General features: G+C 44.4%; 1 protein-coding gene across 2 annotated transcripts in view; it reads left to right on the top strand.

Moving 5' to 3' along the window:
• Positions 1 to 724: 724 nt before the first annotated feature.
• The window catches only part of LOC105486857 (adhesion G protein-coupled receptor E3), a 61,223-nt gene continuing 42,497 nt past the window's right edge, over positions 725 to 19,450 (top strand). Inside the window, exons 1-4 of one of the 2 annotated variants that reach the window (XM_071087562.1) lie at positions 725 to 923; positions 9,701 to 9,751; positions 14,632 to 14,751; positions 16,045 to 16,200. In XM_071087562.1, coding sequence (XP_070943663.1) covers positions 899 to 923; positions 9,701 to 9,751; positions 14,632 to 14,751; positions 16,045 to 16,200 — 352 coding nt within the window. In that variant the 5' untranslated portion in view covers positions 725 to 898. The remainder of the gene's footprint in view (positions 924 to 9,700; positions 9,752 to 14,631; positions 14,752 to 16,044; positions 16,201 to 19,450) is intronic. The other variant, XM_071087563.1, reaches the window with a different exon arrangement.

The following is a 19,450-nucleotide window of genomic DNA, read 5'->3' as shown; positions in this document are numbered from 1 at the left end:
CCGTGGCTCACACCTGTAATCCCAACACTGGGAGGCTGAGGCAAGATTGCTTAAGCCCAGGAGTTCAAGACAAGCCTGGGCTACAAAGTGAGACCCTGTCTCTCTTCAAAAAAAAATCATAAAACTAAAAAAAAAAATTAGCCAGGCATGGTGGCATGCACCTGTAGTCCTAACAATTCAGAGGACTGAGGTGGGAGGATCGCTGGAGCCCAGGAGTTTGAGGTTGTAGTGAGCTATGATTGTGTCACAGCACTCCAGCCTGGGTAATAGAGCAAGACCCAAATAAATAAATAAATATTTGTTGGAGGAAGGATAGATTTAGAGACCTTTTCTCCCAAATCCTGTGACTGGTTAGGGTTGGTCCAAATAACCAAATAATGTATTACCTTCTATGAGACTTTGGGACTCTTAACTTCTTCTGGCTCAGCAATCATAACCAGTAAGTATCATCTACTGGGGGAAGAGAAAGATATGTGAAAATGACTCCTCTGGAAACTTCAGATACCAACACGGATGCCCTAAAATCTGGTTTACCCAGCTCAAAACCACAGGGTTATTTAAGATTTATTTTGGTCCCAAAGGCACTTCCTCATCCTCAGGCAATGTGATGTAACTTACAGGGCATTTCTTTGTTAGGGTTTACCAACTCAATCATCCTAAAGGTGATCAACAACAGCTAAGCAGAGAAGGTACAGCAAATAAACGAAAAGCAGAACCATGAGTCTGATGGCGAAAGAGGGGAAGCAGTTCGCTTTCCTGATAGTAATTTCATGAGTCAGCTGACCTGAGATACATACATCAATCCTCATGAGATTTCTTCAGCAAGGAAAAGTGGTTGGCTTACGGCACAGCAGGGAGCTTCCAGGGCTGGCTGGCGTGGGATACCTGTACCACAGGAATGCAGGGGTCATCCCTTCTTCCAGGTATGTGTGACTGTAGCAATGACTGAGACTTAACCTATCCCCCAGTCAGGGGCCACTTTGTTCAACAATTGGTTATTTTCTCCTCCTCTTTCTTCTGCTCTGAACATTCTCACCTTTTCCCTTTGGAGTATAGTTTTCTTCCTGACTACCCTATTCAAAGTATGCTCTCAAATATCCCTAAAATGTTCCTTACCCAATCTGGTAGCTTGGTTTTTTGTTTGTTTTGTTTGTTTGTTTTGTTTTGTTTTTTGAGATGGAATCTTGCTGTCACCCAGGCTGGAGCACAGTGACACGATCTTGGCTCACTGCAACCTCTGCCTCCCGGGTTCAAGTGATTCTCCTGCCTCAGCCTCCTGAGTAGCTGGGATTCCAGGCACACATCACCACACCTGGCTAATTTTTGTATTTTTAGTAGAGACGGGGTTTCACCATGTTGCCCTGGCTGGTTTCAAACTCCTGACCTCAGGTGATCCGCCTGCCTCGGCCTGCTAGGATTACAGGCATGAGCCACCGCACCCAGCCTCTAATAGGTTGTTCATCTTCCTCTTGGCGAGTTTTGTTTTCTAACTGATGTCCTCTCCTTCTTGATAACTTCTGCAACCTAGCCCTGCCCTGACTTTTTTCCTTTTTCTCTTGCTATTCTTTCTTCTCCCTCCTTTATCATTTTCCTGTGACAAGAAAATAAATGATAATTTTATTATTAATTTTAGAGGTCATTATATTAAGTGAAATAACTCAGACACCAAAAGACAAATGCCTCATGTTCTCGTTTATCAGTGGAAGCTAAATAACGTGGACACATGGACAGAGAGAGTAGAATGATTAGACGATGAAGACTGGGAAGGCAGAGGGAGTAGAAGGAGAGTGGAAAATGAGAAGTTACCCAATGGGTATGATGTGCATCATTTGGATGGTGGATACTCTAAAAGTCACCACTGTGCAATCAATGCATGCAACAAAATTACACTTGTATCCCATAAATTTATACAAACAAAATAATAATAATCAACATTTTTGAAAACTCACTATGCACCTTACATGTACTAATCTGTTGCATCATCAGTACGCTCATGGGGTATCCTCATCTTACAGCTGAGAAAACCGGGACACAGAGAGGTTATGTTATTTGTCCAACATCACACAGCTAGTAAATAACTGGGATTTGAACCCAAACCATCTGTCTCTGGATCTTTGCTATAATGCTCCTCCCACAGGATCCTTCCTGGGGAGTCTTCTGTTTTTCCACTCCCTCTCCCTATAGGAATCTCCTAATTCCATGGCTTCAACCACCATCTCTGTACAGATGAAATCCCATCCATCTTTCCAGCTCCAGATGAATTAACAATATGGACAGTCCCAATATCAATCAAAGCTTATATTTATTAAGCAGCTACTTTAGCCTGACATTAGGCTTAAATTGCTTTACATTGTCACACAGCATCTCCACATTACAGATAATACATTGCATCATAGAGAAGTTGTGTGAATTGCTCAAAGCCTCACAGCTATTCTGCTGCAGAGGCAGTTGACAGGCCATAAATTTGATCAAAATAATACAAGCTACATTTAAATCCTAATGCCATGTCTCCCTCACCTTTGTAACCCCTAGCATAGCATCTTATATATAAGAGGTGTTTCAGTATATGTGGAATCAAACGTGAATGAAGCCTGCCTTGTTGCAACCGGAGACAGAGTCCTCGACACTTCCGAGGTGGATTATCAGTGAATTTCCGTCATCCAGGAACTTTTAGCCCGTATCACTAGATGGTACAGGCAAGGGTGAAGACATGAGCATTGGGTCAAGAATTAAGATTCTAGGGTTGGGCATGGTGGCTCATACCTATAATCCCAGAGCTTTGGCAGGCCAAGGCAGGAAGATTGCTGGAGCCAGGAGTTCGAGACCAATCTGAGCAACATAGCAAGACTCTGTCTCCACGAAATACTAAAAAAAAAAAAAAAAAAAAAAAAAAAAATTAGCCAGGCCTGGTGGCACACACCTATAGTCCCAGCTACCCTGGAGGCTGAGGTGGGAGGATTGCTTGAGCTCAAGAGTTCAAGGTTACAGTGAACTGTGATTGCATCACTGCACTCCAGCCTGAGCAACAGAGCTCAAATGATAATATAGGCAGCAAGCCAGAGCAATTAGGCAACAAGAAAGAAAGAAAAAGCATCCAAATGGGAAAGGAGGAAATCAAATGGTGACAGAGGCAGCCAGCGTCAGTGTAGGACTTTCTGCCTGACATTGTGCTCCATACAGTCCCTCATTTGGGTCATCTCCAAAACCCCACAAAGTAGGTCATACTGCCACCCTATTTCACATCAGGAAACTTAGTGAGGTTAAACAACTTACCCAAATTTCCCCAACTAGTGTGCCAGCCACTTAACCCCAGGGGGCCCGTTTCCTTATCTGCAAAATGAGTCAGTGGATGATTTCTAAAGTTTCTTAGAACTCTGGGATTCTGACACACCAATGACTCTTCAGAAACCCTAACTTAAGACACATGCCCAAATTAGTGAGTAATTTGCTGGTTAGACTAAAGACTAATCTCTACCAAACTAAGACTAATCTCTACCAAAAAAAAAAAAAACTTTTAATTAGCCACGAGTGGTATCTCATGCATGTAGCCCAGGAGTGCAAGGCTATAGTGAGCTATGATTGCACCACTCCAACCGGGGCAACAGAAAGAGAACCTGCCTCAAAAAAATAAAAATACAAATAAAAAATGTAGGAGGAAGGGGACTTTAAAGGAAACATCAGCCTGATGTTAAGCCCAGCTGAGAATATTCAAAATGTTCTATGAATGCAATTGCATAAGTAACTGATAACAAACCGGACCTGGCGTCTTCTTAGGGGAAGAGTGAGAATTATGGGAAGAAAAATAACAGTCCCCCCAAAGACATCCACATCCTAATCCCTGGAACCTGTTAATATGTTACCTTACATGGTAAAAGAAACTTTGCAAATGTTGATTAAGCTAAGAATCTTAATATGGGGGTAGTACCCTGAATTTTCCAGGGGGCCTAATATAATAATCACAAAGGTCCTCTTAAGAGGAAGGTGGAAGATCAGGAAGACAAGAAGATGCCGTGCTGCTGGATTTAAAGAAGGGGGAAGGGTTTATGAGCCAAGAATTGCAGGCAGCTTCTAGAAGCTGGAAAAGGCAAGGAGACAGATTCTCCCCTAGAGCTTTCAAAAGAAACCAGCCCTGCTAACATTGTTGATTTTAGCCTATAGAGGCTGATTTAAGACTTCTGACCTCCAGACCTGCAAGAGAATAAATCAGTGTTGCTTTAAGCCACTACATTCATGGTAATTTGTGACAGCAGCAATTGGAAACTCAAGAGAGGGATCCAGAAAGATTTAGATTGCTCCCATTGCCAATCTTGAAGAGTCACACAGTTAGCCCCCAGGGCCTCTTCTCCAAAATCCTGCCATTGGTCTGCACTGCCCTAAATGACCAAGTCACATATCACTCTGTACTGGACTTTGAGGCTCCAGTCAGATCTGGTGAGTGGCATCTGCCGGGAGAAAAAGGACAAGTCACTGTCACAATAAACATGCCAACCTAGTATTTACAATCTGAACAGCACTTCCGTGCGTGTAGTCCCCTGTGGGATTTCTGAAGGAGAGGCTATGTGGTGTAATGGGTTATCAGCTAGAACCCAGAACCCATGTTTAACCTCAGCTCTGCCACTGACTAGCCCCAGGGAATGGAGCAAGCTACTCACCCTCCCCGTGTCTCCATTTCTTAATCTGAAAACCGGAGATGATGCTAATAGCACTTTCCTGCTAAAGTCGTTGCAAAACTGAATGAGCGTATGTGTGTAAAGTGCATAGTATGCAGTAAGAGCTATTTTCTCTTAGGCATTATGGAAATAGGGTTGAGCCCTTTGCACAATTCCCCCACAAAGGAAATTTTCTCTCCAAGACATTAATGAGCAATGAGGAGTGAGTGTTTAAGTCAAACAGAAATCCTGGAGCTGAAAAACGCAATTGACAAACTAAAAAATGCATCAACTGTCTCAACAGAAGAATTGATCAAGCAGAAGAAATTCTGTTGGCTCAAAGTCAGGCTACTCAAAAATACAGTCAGAGAGGAAAAAAAAGAAAAAAATGTTTAAATGCTTATGAGATACAGAGAACAGCCTCAAAATGGTAAATCTAAGAGTAATTGACCTAAAAGAGGGAGTGAAGAAATAGATAGGGGTAGAAGTGTAAACCAAAAATAGAATTCTAAGCCCCCTGACCATCTGAATGGACCCTTCCTCTCAACAAGGGCATTCTAAAGCTAAGCTGAAAAACTAGCTCATGATGGGAAATGGGAGGGAGTGGAACATACCTCTTTATACACTCCTCCCTTTTGGAATTACTGAGAATTCCAACAAACTCTTTAAGTCTGATAAGAAACATTTACAATCAGCCAGGTGTGGTGGCTCATGCCTGTAATCCCAGCACTTTCGGAGGCTGTCAGGAGATCGAGACCATCCGGGCTAACATGGTGAAACCCTGTCTCTACTAAAATTACAAAAAATAAGCTGGGCTTGGTGGTGGGCACCTGTAGTCCCAGCTACTCAAGAGGCTGAGGCCAGAGAATGGCGTGAACCCGGGAGGCAGAGTTTGCAGTGAGCCAAGATCGTGCCACTGCACTCTAGCCTGGGTGACAGAGTGAGACTCTGTCTCAAAAAAAAAAAAGAAAAAAAAAGAAAAGAAACATTTACAGTCTGTGTGATAAAACCTTGGTCTCCACGACTCCTTTATCTTAACCCAAACATTCCTAAGTCTTTTTTTTTTTTTTTTTGAGTTGGAGTTTCACTCTTGTTGCCCAGGCTGGTGTGCAATGGCACAATCTCAGCTCACCACAACCTCCACCTCCCAGGTTCAAGCCATTTTCCTGCCTCAGCTTCCCAAGAAGCTGGGATTACAGGCATGTGCCACCACGCCCGGCTAATTTTGTATTTTTAGTAGAGACAGGGTTTCTCCATGGTGGTCAGACTGGTTTCGAACTCCCGACCTCAGGCTGCCTGCCTCAGCCTCCCAAAGTGCTGGGATTACAGGCATGAGCCACCGCTGGGATTACAGGCATGAGCCACCGCACCCAGCCACATTCCTAAGTCTTTAGACAATAACAACTCTTTCAACAATTACCAATCAGAAAATCTTTCAATCTGTCTATGACCTGGAAGCCCCACTTCCAGTTGTCCCACCTTTCTGGACAGAACCAATGTATATCTTACATGTATTTGATTGATGTCTCATGCCTCCCTAAAGTGTATAAAATTAAGCTGTACCCTGACCACCTTAGGCACATGTTCTCAAGATCTCTTGAGGGCAGTGTCATGGACCATTAGTCACTCATACTTGGCTCAGAACAAATCTCTTCAAATATTTTGCAGAGTTTGACTCTTTTTGTCGACAGAAGGTTTATTCAAAGAAATAATGGCAGGGAAGTTTGCAAATCTAGAGAAATAAATTAATATCCATATAGGATCCATATAGGTCCAAGATCACCAAGGAGATTCAATTAAAACAAGAAGACTCCAAGGCATATAATAATTAAACTCTCAAAGGTCAAGGACAAAGAGAGGACCCTAAAAGCAGCATGAAAAAAAGAAACAAATAACATGTAAAGGAGATCCAATATGTCTGGCAGCAAACCTTTTAGTGGGAAACTCACAGGACAGGAGAGAGTAAGATATACTCAGCGGTATAGAGTTCTAGTTTTAAAAAATGAAAAGAGTTGGCCAGGTGCAGTGGCTCACACCTGTAATCCCAGCACTTTGGCAGGCCGAGGCGAGCAGATCATGAGGTCAGGAGTTCAAAACCAGCCAGGCCAACATAGTGAAACCCCATCTCTACTAAAAATACAAAAATTAGCTGGGCATGGAGGCACGTGCCTACAATCCCAGCTACTCAGGAGGCTGAGGCAGGAGAATTGCTTGAACCCAGGAGGTGGAGGTCGCAGTGAGCCAAGATCACACCGTTGCATTCCAGCCTGAGCAACAGGGTGAGACTCCATTTCAAAAAAAAAATGAAAAGAGTTATGGAGATGGTTGCAAAACATTATGAATATACTGAATTCCACTAAACTGTACACTTAAAAATGGTTAAGATGGTAAATTTCATGTTATGTGTATTGTATCATAACTTTAAACATGGGGAAAAATCAGTGAGCAAGGTAGATTTTACTATCTCATTCATAGGCAAGATAGAGGGATGCTACATTACATTTTATTCAGAAAAAGTCCCACCTGCTTCAAGTCTCGCTTCTTAGCCATCAGCTTCCACATCTCCTCCCTGCTGAGCCTCCTCTGGGTAGCCACAGTGTCCCTTCTCCACCTACTCTAGACTCTCAGCCTCAGCTCTTCTCTTGATCCTTCCAACCCCGGTCCTTTATCATGCACAGAAATCAAACTTTATCGCAGCTCCACCAAAATAGTTCACTCTCATCTATACCCATTACCCTATTTGGCAGACAAAGACCCTTTTGTTATCAGGATCCACCTTCTTAGGGGATAACCAATGTTGCAAATAAGGTTATGAGTCACCAGAGCTCAATTTCAAGTAGTGCACACCAGAAGGCTATGATGGTTGTTTATACTGAAAAAGTTCCACACCATTTGTAAATAATCATTACCCAGAACCAGTTCCTGGGACACTCCTGCCAGTCCAGACCTTGCTTGGGGACCCCAACTGAGCAGCTGAAAGGCTAATGCCTGATGCATCAGAGAGGGTCTCCTGGGTTTATTCTATTGGTCAATTCCTGCACCATACCAGTTGTTAAATATTTTTAATACCATTCTTACAAATGGCAAATAATTCTGTAAATAAGCATTCCAGGACCACCCAACTGAGCCCTTCACAGATTCCTGACCCACGGAAGCCATAAGAGAATGAAAAGAAGGTACAGTGAGAACAAGTGATCAGAGGGATGGAAGATTGGGAAAGGAAGAGAAAAAAAGCAGTCCATCTGTCCAGCATCTTTAGGTCTTTGCAGAAGCAGGAACATGACTGATGACACCTCCTGATGTTGGAAAGGCATGGGGAAGAGCAAAGGGCTCTTTACCAGACACAACAGAGCCAGCCTGAGCAGACTATTTTCCAAAAAGGCGGAAATAATATCCCCCATCCAAAATGTGTTTCTAGAATCTTGCTGGTCTCTCATAAGGAGGAAGAACTTGATTCTTCTCCACTTGAATATGAATGAGCTTGTAACTTGCTTGTAACCAAGGGAATATGATGAAAGCAGAGCTGGGTGACTTTCAGGGATGAGTGTCAAGAGGAGATACAGCCTCACTGGCTGGGACACTCATGCTTAGAGCTTAGATGTGCCATTAAAGCAGCCTGCTTCAGGTCTCCATGTTGGAAGGAAGCCCAAAGCAGCCCATCTCCCTGAGACAACAGGTGAAGGGACAACAATGCCCAGCTAGTTCTCAGCTGTTGCAGCCCCATCCACTAATTGACTACAATCATATGAGACCATCAAGCTAGAACCACCCAGCTGAGCCCTTCCCAGATTCTTGACCCACAGAAACCAAGAGTGATAACAAAACAAACATTTTTTTCTTAGATTCAAGAGGTACATGTGCTTGAATGTTACATGGATATTACGTGCATAATGGTGGAGACTGGGTTTCTGATGTACCCATCACCCAAATATTAAACATTGTACCCAATAGGTAATTTTTCAACTCTCACCACCCCACATCCTCCCCTTTTTTAGTGGCTTAAAACAACATTTTTGTTGAGTATGGAGATCTCTGAAAGAACTAAAAATAGAACTACTGTTGGACCCAGAAATCCCACTACTGAGTATCTACCCAAAAAAATAATAATAATAATCACTGGGCTAGGCACAGTGGCTCATGCCTGTAATCTCAGCACTTTGGGAGGCTGAGGCAAGGTGGATCACTTGAAGTCAGGAGTTCAACACGAGCCTGGCCAACATGTTGAAACCCCCCTCTCTACTAAAAATAGAAAAATTAGCCGGGAGTGGTAGCGAGCACCTGTAATCCAAGCTACTTGGTAGGCTAAGGCAGGAGAATCGATTGAACCTGGGAGGCAGAGGTTGCGGTGAGCCAAGATTGCGCCACTGCACTCCAGCCTGAGTGACAGAAAAAGACTCTGTCTCCAAAAAAAAAAAAAAGTAATCGTTATATCAAAAAGACACCTGCACTCATATGTTTATGGCAGCACTATTCACAATAGCCAAGTCATGGCTATTATGAAATCCCCAGAGTCTATTGTCTCCATCTTCACGTCCAGGTCTGCCTGTTGTTTAGCTCCCACATATAAGTGAGAACATACAATATTTGATTTTCTGCTTCTGAGTTAGTTCACTTAGGATAATGACCTCCAGCTCCATCAGTGTTGCTGCTGAGGGCATGATTTCATTCTTTCTTATGGCTGCATAGTATTCCATGGTGCATATATGGCATATTTTCCTTATCGAGTCAACTGTTGGTGGACACTTAGGTTGGCTCCATGACTTGCCTATTGTGAATAATGCTACTGTAAACATATGAGTGCAGGTGTCTTTTTGATATAATGATTTCTTTTCCTTTGGGTAGATACCCAGTAGTGGGATTGCTGGGTCCAACAGCGGTCCTATTTTTAGTTCTTTGAGAGATCTCCATACTCAACAAAAATGTTTTTTAAGTCATTACATTTTTGTGATTTGTTACAGTGATAGATAACTGACACACAGCCCTTGGGGCATTTCTTGAAATCATTCCTCAATTGTTTCGTGTCTCTCCCTTCTGTTTCCCATCTATTCCAGGCCTCTGCTTTCTGCTGAGCTTCTTTGGAGCTGTGATTCCGAAAATCAAAGGTGAGTGCTCAGAGCCAGGACAGGGAAGGTGTGGACCCAGAGCTGGACCTGGATCTACTTTTCTCCAATGGGCTTGAGAAAAGTGCCTGTTCTGAGAGCAGTATTTGGGAAGGCTTGCTCCTGTGTTTCATTACTTGTTTGCTTAATTGATATAGCCTTTTATTTATCTTCTTGTTTGATTTTTAATCTGTCTGTTTTTGCTAACCACAATGGGTACAACGTGGAGATAGAACAGAAAATAAAACACACAAGGTCTCATGAAGCAGACATTCTAGTGGGAAGAGACAAAGGAACGGTAATTATTATCATTCTGATTATAAACAAGTCAACAAATAATGAAATAAGGTCATTTCTGTTTAACGTTACTCCCCTGGGACTCTCTCTCTGGATTCACATGTACCTCTTGAATCTAAGAAAAAAAAAAAAAAAAGAAGTTTGTCTGGTTATCACTCTTGGTTTCTGCGGGTTAAGAATCTGGGAAGGACTCAGGTGTAGGGTGGAGCCTGAGAGTCTCTTTTTTTCTTCTTCTTCCTTTTTTTTTAATTTTTTAATTTTTTTTTTTTTTTGAGACGAGTCTCGCTCTGTCGCCCAGGCTGGAGTGCAGTGGCCGGATCTCAGCTCGCTGCAAGCTCCACCTCTCGGGTTCACGCCATTCTCCTGCCTCAGCCTCCCGAGTAGCTGGGACTACAGGCACCCGCCACCTCGCCTGGCTACTTTTTCTGTTATTTTTTAGTAGAGACGGGGTTTCACCGTGTTAGCCAGGACGGTCTCGATCTCCTGACCTCGTGATCCGCCCATCTTGGCCTCCCAAAGTGCTGGGATTACAGGCTTGAGCCGCCACGCCCGGCCTTCTTCTTTTTTTGAGACAGAGTCTCACTGTGCCACCCAGGCTGGAGTGCAGTAGTGCTATCTCGGCTCACTGCAACCTCTGCCTCCCGGGTTCAAGTGAATCTTGTGCCTCAGCCTCCCGAGTAGCTGGGACTAGAGACACACGCCATGCTGGGCTGATTTTTGCATTTTTTGTCGAGACTGGGTTTCACCATGACACCCAGGCTGGTCTCCAACTCCTGGCCTCAAATCGCCTGCCCACCTCGACCTCCCAAATTGCTGGGATTACAGGCATGAGCCACCAAGCCCAGCCTGGAGTGAATGTTCAGTGGGTATAGAGTTTCAGTTTTACAAGATGAAAACAGTTATGGAGATGGTTCCACAACATTATGAATGTATTAAATTCCACTGAACTGTACACTTAGTAATGGCTAAGATGGTAAATTTCCTTTTTTTCTTTTTTTTTTTTTTTATGATACTTTAAGTTCTAGGGTACATGTGCACAACGTGCAGATTTGTTACGTAGGCATACATGTGCCATGTTGGTGTGCTGCATCCATCAACTTGACATTTACATTAGGTATATCTCCTAATGCTATCCCTCCCCCAGCCTCCCACTCCCCATACTGAGTAAACCAGCATACTCAGTATGGTAAGGTATTAAGTCCTAGAAAAGATTAAGGGTAGATTTTTAGAGCTGACTTTGACTAAGCAGAACCTAGGCAGGAAGGGAAGGGATAGGAAAGAAACGAGTGGCAGAGGGTACCGCCTCTCCCTGTGCCCCTAGGAGAATTGTGCATACTTAGTGGATGACTATTTTGCTCCACTGAGTACAATACCACCTCTTCTATATACAAATGGCCAACAGGCCAGGCACAGTGGCTCACGCCTGTAATCCCAGCACTCTGAGAGGCTGAGGCAGGTGGGTCACTTGAAGTCGGGAGTTTGAAACCACCCTGGCCAACATGGTGAAACCCCGTCTCTACCAAAAACACAAAAATTAGCCAGGTGTGGTGGGGTGCATCTGTAACCCCAGCTACTCGGGAGGCTGAGACAGGAGAATCGCTTGAACCTGGGTGGTGGAGGCTACAGTGGAGTGCAAAAGTACACCTTTGCACTCCAGCCTGGGCGACAGGGCAAGACTCTGTCTTTAAAAAAAAAAAAAAAAAATGGCCTAGAAACATGAAAAAATTCTCAACATGACTAATTATGTGGGAAATGCGAATCAAAACCACAATGCAATACCACCTTACTCCTGCAAGAATGGCCATAATCAAAAAACTAATAGATATTGGCCGGGCGCAGTGGCTCACGCCTGTAATCCCAGCGGAGGCCGAGGCAGGCAGATCACGAGGTCAGGAGATCGAGACCATCCTGGCTAACACGGTGAAACCCCATCTCTACTAAAAATACACACAAAAAAATTAGCCTGGCGTGGTGGCGGGCGCCTGTAGTCCCAGCTAGTCGGGAGGCTGAGGGAGGAGAATGGCGTGAACCCGAGAGGCGGAGCTTGCAGTGAGCCAAGATCAAGCCACTGCACTCCAGCCTGGGCGACAGAGCGAGACTCTGTCCCAAAAATAAATAAATAAATAATAGATGTTGGCTTGGATGTAGTGAAAAGGGAACACTTTACGCCGATGGTGGGAATTAAAACTAGTACAACCACCTTGGAAAACACTGTGGAGATTCCTTAAAGAACTAAAAGTAGCTCTACCATTTGATCCAGCAATCCCACGACTGGGTATCTACCCAGAGGAAAAGAACCATCATACAAAAACATACTTGCACAAGCATGTTTACAGCAGCACAATTCACAATTGCAAAACTATGGAACCAGCTCAAATGCCCATCAATCAACAAGTGGATAAAGAAAACACTATATATATATATATGTATGTGTGTGTGTATGTGTATATATGTGTATAAATATATAACTTATATATTATAATATACAATTATATATTGTTATATATTATATTATAACATACAAATTATATAACATATAATTTTATTTTTACCCAAAAATAAAATTCCAAAGACTAGGCATGGTGGCTCACACCTGTAATCCCAGTGCTTTGGGAGGTCAAGGCAGGTAGATCACTTGAGCCCAAGGAGTTAAGAGAGCAGCCTGGGCAACACAGCAAGACCCCCATCTCTACAAAAAAAATTTTTTAATTAGCTGGGCATTTTGGCACATGCCTGTAATCTGAGCCACTCAGAAGGCTGAGGCAGGAGGATCACTTCAGCCCAGGAGATTGAGGATGCAGTGGGCTATGATCATGCCACTGCACGCCAGCCCAGGCAATAGAGCGAGACCCTATCTCTTAAAAAATAAAGTAAAATAAAACAAAATCCAAAATGCATTAAGACTTGCGTGCATGGTCAATTACACCCCTGCTTCAGTTGCATATTTGGCACTGTCCATCCCCAGGATGAACACTGCAATGCCTTTTAAAATAATGAGGTTTCTCCACACGTGAAGCTGTGGAAAAAAATCTCAGGCAAAATTTTACATGAAAACCAAAGAACAGAGCGGTATGTGTATTATGTTCCTATAATGTAAAGAAAAAGGATGCACATATGTGTGTTTATGGATTGGAATTTTTCTGAAAAGTATACAATAGGCAGTAGACAGCTCAGAATCTGGGGTAATAAGAGACTTATTGTTGGATTTTTTTTTTTCAATTCTGTGAATTTATCATTTTCATGATCATGAAGCTTAAAGAAAAAATACCTTAACATATACCATGATCAGAATCTATCTCCCATGGTACCCTAGAAATTCAAATTTTTTTGTTTGTTTTAGAGACAGAGCCTCACTCTGTCACCCAGGTTACAGTGCAATGACATGACCACGACTCATTGCAGCCTCAAACTCCTGGGCTCAAGCAATCCTCCCACTTCAGCCTCCAGAGTAGCTGGGGCTACAGGCACATACCACCATGCCTGGCTAATTTTTAAACTATTTTTTATAGCAATAGCGTCTTGCTATGTTACCCAGGCTGCTCTCCAACTCCAACCTCAAGGAATCCTCCTACCTTGGCCTCCTAAAGCATTGGAATTACAGATGTTAATAGGTATGCTCACCATGCCACTCACCATGCTTCTCACCACAGTGAGATTGCAATGGTGTGACCTTGGCTCTCTGAAACCTCTGCCTCCCGGGTTCAAGCAATTCTCCTGCCTCAACCTCCTGAGTAGCTGGGATTACAGGCATGAGCCACTACACTCGGCTAATTTTGTATTTTTAGTAGAGACGGGGTTTCACCATGTTGGCCAGGCTGGTCTTGAACTCCTGACCTCAGGTGATCCACCAGCCTCAGCCTCCCAAAGTGCTGGGATGACAGGCACCTGCCACCACACTTGGCTAATTTTGTATTTTTCAGTAGAGATGGGGTTTCACCATGTGAAAATTCTCACCAGGTGGAGTGAGCCACCGTGCCTGGACACTCTAATTTTTTAATGTGCTTAGATCTCACAAGAGGAAAAGACACAGGTTTCCTCAGCCCTGAAAGGCCCTGCCCAGAGGCGAGGCCTCATTATTATTATTATTATTTACGTATATAATATGTCAGGGGAGTGGGGGACTGGGGGAGGGATAGCATTAGGAGAAATACCTAATGTAAATATCGAGTTGATGGGTACAGCAAACCAACATGGCACACGTATACCTATGTAACAAATATATATGTTTTGAAATGGAGTCTCCCTCTGTCACCCAGGCTGGAGTGCGGTGGTGCAATCTCAGCTCACTGCAACCTCCACCTCACGAGTTCGAGCAATTCTCCTGCGGTGGTGCAATCTCAGCTCACTGCAACCTCCACCTCACGAGTTCAAGCAATTCTCCTGCCTCAGCCTCCTGAGTAGCTAAGATTATAGGCATGAGCCACCACACCTGGCTATTTTTTGTATTTTTAGTAGAGATGGGGTTTTAGCATGTTGACCAGGCTTGTCTTGAACTCCTTACCTCAGGTGATCCAGAGGCAGGGCCTAATTATAACAGGAGAGTTTGTGACCCCAGTCCATTTAACCTGCCTCTCTTCTCCCTGCAGCTTCCTGTAACTGCCCCCCAAATGCTTCCTGTGTCAATAACAGTCACTGCACCTGCAACAGTGGATATATTTCTGGATCTGGGCAGAAACTATTCACATTCCCCTTGGAGACATGTAACGGTAAAGTATTTTATTATTATTATTATTATTATTGTATTATTATTTTTAGAGACAGGGTCTTGCTCTGTTGCCCAGGCTGGACTAATGTGGCATGATCAAAGCTCACCACAGGCTGGAAACAGTGGTTCAAGCCTGTAATCCCAGCACTTGGGGAGGCCGAGGCGGGCGGATCACTTGAGGTCAGGAGTTCGAGACCAGCCTGGCCAAAATGGCAAAACCCCATCTCTACTAAAAATACAAAACTTAGCCGGGCATGGTGGTGGGCGCCTATAATCTCAGCTACTCAAGAGGCTGAGGCATGAGAATAGCCTGAATCTGGGAGGCAGAGGTTGCAGTGAGCCGAGATTGCACCACTGCACTCCAGCCTAGGCGACAGATCGAGACTCTCTGATCAAAATAAATAAGCCACTCACTGCAGCCTCCAACTCCTGGAATCAAGCCGCTCAAGTAGCTGTGACTACAGGCGTGCCACCACGCCCAGCTAATTTTTTTTTAATTTTTTGTAGAGATGGTTTATCACCATGTTGTCCAGGCTAGTCTCAAACTCCTGAGCTCAAGCAATCCTCCCGCCTTGGCCTCCCAAAGTGCTGGGATTACAGGTGTGACCCCTGCACCTGTCCAGGGGTAATTTGCCAGTCATCCAGAGACAGGAGCAAAAGGGAGGCAAAACGGGGGCTGTTTTGGAAACTTGGCTGTTCATTTGAGATCGTTCCTTGTTTCAGCCAGGCACGGTGGCTCACGCCTGTAATCCCAGCACTTTGGGAGGCCAAGGCAGATGGATCACCTGAGGTCAGGAGTTTGAGACCAGCCTGGCCAACATAGTGAAACGCTGTCTCTGCTAAAAATACAAAAATCAGCCGGGCATGGTGGTGCTTGCCTGTAATCCCAGTTATTTGGGAGGCTGAGACAGGAGAATTGCTTGAACTCAGGAGGCAGAGGTTGCAGAGAGCCGAGATCCTGCCATTGCACTCCAGCCTGGATGACAGAGCGAGACTGTGTCTCAGAAAGAAAAGAGAGTTTCTTGTTTCATTTCACGACTTCCCTCCCAGTGTTTCCTGGGATCCCCTCCCAAATAAAGTACTTGTACTTACATCCTCATCTCAACGTCTGCTTCTTGAAGAACCCTACCAAAGTCAATGAAGACGGCAAAAAACCAAGATAACCATTACCTAAACTGATTTGTCTCGGAAAGCCAGGACAGACCCTGGGGTAAAGAGCGCAACTCCTGACACATAGTAGATGCTCAATAAATCTTTGCTGAATGAATGACACAATTCCTTCTTCGTGTTCCAGATATTAATGAATGTGGACCACCCTATAGTGTATATTGTGGATCAAACGCCGCATGTCACAATGTCGAAGGAAGTTTCTACTGTCGCTGTGTCCCAGGATATAGACTCCAGTCTGGGGAAGAACGATTCAGTAATTCCAGTGAGAACACCTGTCAGGGTAAGAACGTTTGTGTCCTCCTTCCTTCCTCTATTTTCTCGTTTGCTTGTTTTGTTTTGTTTTGTTTTGAGACAGAGTCTCGCTCTGTAGCCCAGGCTGGAGTGCAGTGGCTGAAACCTCCGCCTCCTGGGCTCAAGCGATTCTCCTGTGTCAGTCTCCCGAGTAGCTGAGATGATAGACGTGCACCACAACTCCGAGCTAATTTTTTTGATCCACCGGCCTCAACCTCCCAAAGTGCTGGGACTTCTTACAGACAGGAGTCCTTCCTCATTTTTTATTGACTCTTACATCAGAAAATATGTACTTGTTGTGGGGCCACGATATGGTTTTTATGTTCTGCAGGGAACTAGAAGGAAAGAAGGAAGTTCAAGTTGAGGGAAATAATGGGGTGAGAAGGGGAACTGTAGTTTGGAGATGGAGGAAGTGATAAGGTGGTGATTGAGACCACATTCTTGGAATTGCAAGGAAGAGAAACTCACTCAGGCTAACAGGCAGAAAAGAAGCGTTTATGAAAAGGATGCATGGCCATGCCCTGCAAGGACAGGAATGCAGCTGGGCTTCTGGAATTAACTAAAACTGGGACTCGACACCCCTAGTGTGCATCTCCTATTCCCTGTCTCTGATCGTCTTTGGGTCTACTCCTTTCTTCTCTTTCACTGCAGGCTGGCTTTCTCTGCTTCCTAGACCACAGGACAGAAAATATGTCCATCGGCCGGGAGGGTTGGCTCACGCCTGTAATCCCAGTACTTTGGGAGGCCAAGGCCTGGTCTCAAGCAATCCTCCTGCCTTGGCCTCCCAAAGTGCTGGGATTATAGGCATAAGCTACAGCGCCCAGCCGTAAATCTGTCTTTTACTAAGCAATGCGCACCTCTATTGACAGTGTAGAAGCAGACAGTGATTCTACCTGGGTTCTGATGTTAATCTCTTAAATTTGTCTTATTTTACAAAAAAGAACACTCAAGACCGGGAGTTCAAGACCAGCCTGGCCAACATAGCGAAACCCGATTTCTACTAAAAATACAAAAATTAGCTGGGTGTGGTGGTGGGTGCCTGTAATCCCAGCTACTGGGGAGGCTGAGGCACAAGAATCGCTTGATCCCAGGAAGCGGAGGTGGTAGTGAGACAAGATCGCACCACTGCACCCCACGCTGGGTAACAGAGCGAAACTCTGTCTCAAAAAAAAAAAAGGGGGGGGGGAATATGACCACCAACCGCTCCAGATCTTACCATGTTTTTGTTTTGTTTTGTTTTTGTTTTTGTTTTGTTTTGTTTTTGTTTTTGTTTTCCCCCAACCAACCAAAGATAGATCAGTTGACTCTCTCTCTGAGACCCCACTGCAAATTCCTCGGGAATGAACACGTTGGCCCAGTTTGAGCCTCATGTGCACCCGTGGATCGGTGTCCAGGGAGAGATGCTGTGTCATATAAATATGACCACTCCCATGGAAAACACGGATGGGCAAAGTCTATATGGGAAAAAGAGATGAGACTTGGTAGACCACCCATGAGGTATTGGCTACTGTTGGGATAATAAGAGAGACTTTTTAAAAATTCTTCAGAGATGGGGTCTCACTCTGTCACCCAGGCTGAAGTGCAGTGGCACCATCAAAGCTCACTACAGCCTTGAACTTCTAGGCTCAATCCTCCCACGTCAGCCTCCTGAGTAGCTGAGATTATAGATGTGAGCCACCATACCTGGTTAATTTCTTCGTTTTTTGTAGAGATGGGATTCTCACTAAGTCACCCAGGCTGGCCTCAAACTCCTGGTCTCAAGCAATCCTCCTGCCTTGGCCTCTCAAAGTGCTGGGATTATAGGCATAAGCCACAGCGCCCAGCCGTAAATCTGTCTTTTACTAAGCAATGTGCACCTCTATTGACAGTGTAGAGGCAGACAGTGATTCTACCTGGGTTCTGATGTTAATCTCTTAAATTTGTCTTATTTTATAAAAAAGAAAAATGCCTTTGGTTGTTTTCCTAATGTTAAGAGTTCTGCACCATCCTTTTACAAAGACTGAGCCCATTTGGGGCTCGTTATTACCAAGGCTGGCAGCTCTAAGCAACCCACATCCCCGCCCAGTGATAAAGTGTGTAGCTTTGGTTCAAAAGGGCAATTCTCTACAATGAATACGGCTTCCTATAACAAACATATTCTAGACTCAGGCTTGTAAGTCAAAGTTCTTGAACTCTTAAAATAAAATGTTCAGTATTAAAACAAAGCTGTTTGTGCTTTCAAGCAAATAGACTGAGCTGAAAACCAAGACGTAGAATAAGTACAGATTTAACCTCAGCATGATGATAAAACATATGTAAACATTTGCTAGCCTTTCCCTGTTCTTTTTTTTTTTCAGAGAGAGTCTCGTTCTGTCTACCAGGCTGGAGTGCAGTGGTGGACTTCGGCTCACTGCAACCTTTGCCTCCTAGGTTCAAGCGATTCTCCTGCCTCAGCCTCCCAAGTAGCTGGGATTACAGGCACCCACCACCATGCCCAGCTAATTTTTTATTTTTGGTAGAGACAGGGTTTTGCCATGTTGGCCAGGCTGGTCTCAAACGCCTGGGCTCATGTGATCCTCCTGCCTCAGCCTCCCAAGCAGCTGGGTCTACAGGTGCACCCTTCCTCGAATTTCTAAAGTAGAGATGCCCTCACTAAGCACAGGAACCAACACAAAAGTCTTCATTAACAGCTGATGACCAGACGTTGATGCTTCTGTTTCAGTTATCATTCCCATCCAGGCTGACTTTAAACACAGGCGGCTTCTAATTTTCTGTTTTCTTGGCTATTTCAGTTCTAATTTCCAGTCAAGCTGGAATAAAATAATTTGGAGGCCAGGCGCGGTGGCTCATGCCTGTAATCCTCACATTTTGGGAGGCCAAGGTGGATGGATCGCCTGAGGTCAGGAATTTGAGACCAGACTGGCCAACATGGCAAAACCCCATCTCTACAAAAAATATGAAAAAAAAAAAAATTAGCCGAGTGTGGTGGTACATGCCTATAATCCCAGCTACTCGGGGGGCTGAAGCAGAGGATTGCTTGAGTCCAGGAGGCTGAGATTGCAATGAGCCAAGATTGTGCCACCGCACTCCACCCTGGGCAACAGAATGAGCAGAATGAGACCCTGTCTAAAAAAAAAAAACAAAGCCGGGTGCAATGGCTCATGCCTGTAATCCCAGCCCTTTGGGAGGCTGAGGCAGGCGGATCACGAGGTCAGGAGTTTGAGACCAGCCTGGCCAACATGGTGAAACCCCCTCTCTAC

The sequence above is a fragment of the Macaca nemestrina genome, chromosome 20, assembly GCF_043159975.1.
Source record: "Macaca nemestrina isolate mMacNem1 chromosome 20, mMacNem.hap1, whole genome shotgun sequence".
Classification (NCBI taxonomy): Eukaryota; Metazoa; Chordata; class Mammalia; order Primates; family Cercopithecidae; genus Macaca; species Macaca nemestrina.
The sequence above is the reverse complement of the archived record's forward strand: the minus strand, read 5'-3'. Positions and strand labels throughout refer to the sequence as shown.